Here is a 606-nt window from a genome sequence, read left to right as displayed (position 1 = left end):
TGTGAGCCACCATGTGGTTGCTGGGAATTGAACTCAGGACCTTTGGAAGAGCAGGCAATGCTCTTAACCTCTGAGCCATCTCTCCAGCCCTATATCTGTCTTTTTAAACTTATGAATTTACCTACTTACTGAAATAGTCTTGTGCTGTTTCTCTTGTGTTTAGCAGACTGGGGAGGACTATTCCTCAAATAGCCATGCTTCAGCTCTGAAATAATTTGTCTCTTTTCTCAGATTCCTTTCTCCAAATTCTTCTTCTCAAATCAAGGAAGGATACGAGATGTCCAGGGCCCACTCGTCCTTGACAAGGTAATGTTCTCCACTGAGAACGATGTTTTCTTTAGTGAAATACAGTGGCTGTCGGTCTAACTCAGTCTTTTTGGCAAGGGTGGCAGAGGAAAGATTAAAGTTCCTATTCAGGCTTCTCTGTTGGGACAGATGCTGCCTGAGACCTCCATCCTGAGGAGCTGCCTCTGTTAGAACCGACACTACCTTGGACCTCTGGGAGGTGTTAGCGTGGTCTTTTCAGCAGGCTTCGTTTTACTTTAGCTGTATAATAAGAGCTCAGAAGAACTTTAAGGAGACTCTGTTTTGTTTTTTTTGTTTTTG

The 606-nt window shown here is 43.6% G+C and overlaps 1 protein-coding gene across 2 annotated transcripts in view; it reads left to right on the top strand.

Moving 5' to 3' along the window:
- Positions 1–606, top strand: part of Ndufaf1 (NADH:ubiquinone oxidoreductase complex assembly factor 1) — a 13004-nt gene that overhangs the window by 11605 nt on the left and 793 nt on the right. Inside the window, exon 4 of one of the 2 annotated variants that reach the window (XM_005364280.2) lies at positions 232–308. In XM_005364280.2, the coding sequence (XP_005364337.1) occupies positions 232–308 (77 nt within the window). Of the gene's footprint in view, positions 1–231; positions 382–606 lie in introns of those variants that run through there. The other variant, XM_026787869.1, reaches the window with a different exon arrangement.

This window comes from Microtus ochrogaster (assembly GCF_000317375.1).
Source record: "Microtus ochrogaster isolate Prairie Vole_2 chromosome 14 unlocalized genomic scaffold, MicOch1.0 chr14_random_1, whole genome shotgun sequence".
Classification (NCBI taxonomy): Eukaryota; Metazoa; Chordata; class Mammalia; order Rodentia; family Cricetidae; genus Microtus; species Microtus ochrogaster.
This window is presented reverse-complemented; position numbering and strand designations above follow the sequence as displayed.